We start from the raw sequence: 2564 nt of genomic DNA, 5'->3' as shown, positions 1-2564 counted from the left end.
GGAGAACTGCTTCTACAAAAAAAATTTGAAGCCCCGAGCTAACATTACCGAATTCTACTTGAATTTCAATATTGCCGTTGAATTTCAGCGGAACGGTAGAACAAAGTTGGACTACCATGATGCAACTGCCCTGCCCATATTGGCCACTACTTTGCCATTAGAGAAACATGCTTCGACGTTGTACACCGATAGTATGTTATAGAAAACACAAGAAGAAATTGTTGAGGGTAATGACAGATGCCGCGTACTTGGTTTTTCATCTACAGATATGGTTGACACCTACAAGCTTGGGGACAACAATCGCAATTCGTATTTTGTGAGTCACGATAAGACTGATGACTCATACTCGTGCGAATGCAAACTTTTCGGTAGGCAGGGATATTTGTGCAGCCATATCTTTTTTTTTGTTCAGGAACAATGAAGTGAAAAAAATTCTCAACCGCCTCCCACGCGAATCGACGCCAACCTGGAAACCGCTCATAGCCGGTTACAAACCCTCAACTGCCCATTCTACTCTCATATTCCAACCATTCCCCCTTCATCTCACAAAAACCCTCACATGCGAATTCTCTCTTCCAATTTTTTTTTCTGCCGTCATCCGCAGAAACCAACACCGCATTACCACCAGAAACCATCGATTTTAGCCATGGGAAAAAAGAAATGGGCAAAGAAATAAACCGGTGCGAAAACCCCTTCAACCCACAGAGAAGAAACCCCATAATCGCATCCGCCACCGGAAGAACGGCTGCCGAACCCGCAACTGCAGGAGCCAAACCCTCAGGCTCCGGTGATGTTTTCTTTGGACATAATGGCGGATTTCCTTCGACAACAAGACCCGCATAGAGACTGGGAGGCTGAGTTAGCAAATTTTAGCCGAATCGGTAGACAAGAGGGCGTAACCGGAGAAACCTCAACAATACCTGCAGCAGAACCGAATGTGCAACCCACAGTACAACCACCCACTTCCATTCCGACCTCCTCGGTAACCCATCCAGAATAGGAATCACCCTCGGCGGCCACACCATCAGAGCCCTCGGAACCCTCCCCGACTCAAGAACAAAGCAACTCGATGGAAGTTGACCCCATCTCCGCCTATTACGACTCTGACACAGGGGAACACGAAGAGAGGAGAAGAAGGGAACAAAAGAGACGGGAGGGAGGAGATGAACTAGAAAGAACGCCGTTAGCGGAGACCAATCCCCAGGAAATCGCGAGGGAAGAAATAGATCTGAATGAAACAGCCAGGAAGCAAGGCCTCATTAATGATGAGGAATTTGAAGCGCTTTTAAGCGAAGTGACTAGGATGGATGATGACACTGCCACGATGGCTGAGGGTATGGACCTCGCATCGGGGGCAGTAGGAAAGAGTGAGGAAACCAGAGTATGGAACACCTCAGAACGCCTATCTAACCAGCCAGTAGACCGGGTGGAAAAAAGGCAGACTAGAGCTGAAGAAACAGAGTCAACAACTCCCTAGACAGAGGCGGGGGGAAGTGATGCGCAGATTGAGGAAGAGGAAACAGCAGCAAGAACAGAGGTACCGGTACCAGCGGCACCGCCAGTGTTAAAACCGAAGGCCGTCAAGCAGAAGTTAGTGTTGAAGAACGACCCCAAGGCAGTACGACCAAAACCGAAGAGAGTATCGCAGAGACGCCTAGGAAAATGGGCATCTAGCAAGGCGAGGGCAAACACAACAAAAGATCCAGTGGTGATTTTAAGCGAAGAAGAACAGAGCACTTCCACAAAACCTGGGGAGGAGTCCTTATCTGCTACTGACTTGCAGCATACTGCTATGGAAACCGAAGTGGTCTCCCCAATGCCGAGTGACAAGGGAGATGAGATTGAGCAGGTGGCTGAGGGTCTGGACCTCGCACCTCAGTCAGTAGGTCATGTCGAGCAAAGAGACGACCGTACACGTATCCGCGTAGAGACCCGCCCTACTGCCGAGGACCAGCCTTCAACACAAGCTGGAAAGAAACCGGAAGACAAGCCTAATAGTGACGAGGACCAGCCTTCAACACAAGCTGGAAAGAAATCGGAAGACAAGCCTGATAGTGACGAGGACAGGTACCAAGAGGAGAGGAAACGAAAGGGGAAAGCCCCTGTCAAGAGAAAGCCAAGCACCAAGAGACAGCGCACAAGCAACATAGGCTCGTTATCACAGATCCAGCTCAGAGAACCACACCGCACCACCAGGAAGCAAGCGACAGTGACTATGCCGTTAGTGAAGAGTCTGACTCCGACAGTAACATTTCCTTGGAGGATGAGGAGTGCAGAGAACAACAGCTCCCGCACAATCACCAGGAGCTATTACATCCCCCATCAGAGAGATTGAGGTACAAGCGCTGAACAATAGAGCTCACTGGTAAGCTGCTGGAGGAGATGAAGCTGTTCGACTAAAAAAAGCTACAAGATGCTTTCAAGGATAAGGATGACGGGAGTAAGCAAGTTAAGTGTGGTAAGGAAACTTCATTTTCCTTCTCTCGATGAGTTGGATGCCCGTGAATCTTTTCTGTCTTATGTTCGTGCATTAGGTTTCGAGTGGTTGTTGGAGAATAGGGATC

General features: G+C 48.9%; 1 protein-coding gene across 1 annotated transcript; it reads left to right on the top strand.

Moving 5' to 3' along the window:
• The first annotated feature begins 1069 nt into the window (after positions 1–1069).
• Positions 1070–2335, top strand: LOC121745028. Its single transcript, XM_042138814.1, has 2 exons — positions 1070–1381; positions 1478–2335. The coding sequence occupies exons 1-2, from the start codon at positions 1070–1072 to the stop codon at positions 2333–2335; spliced, it is 1170 nt and encodes a 389-aa protein (XP_041994748.1).
• The last annotated feature ends 229 nt before the right edge of the window (positions 2336–2564 follow it).

This window comes from Salvia splendens, chromosome 1 (assembly GCF_004379255.2).
Source record: "Salvia splendens isolate huo1 chromosome 1, SspV2, whole genome shotgun sequence".
Lineage (NCBI taxonomy): Eukaryota > Viridiplantae > Streptophyta > Magnoliopsida > Lamiales > Lamiaceae > Salvia > Salvia splendens.
Note: the sequence above shows the minus strand (reverse complement) of the source record. Positions and strands in the feature narration are given on the sequence as shown.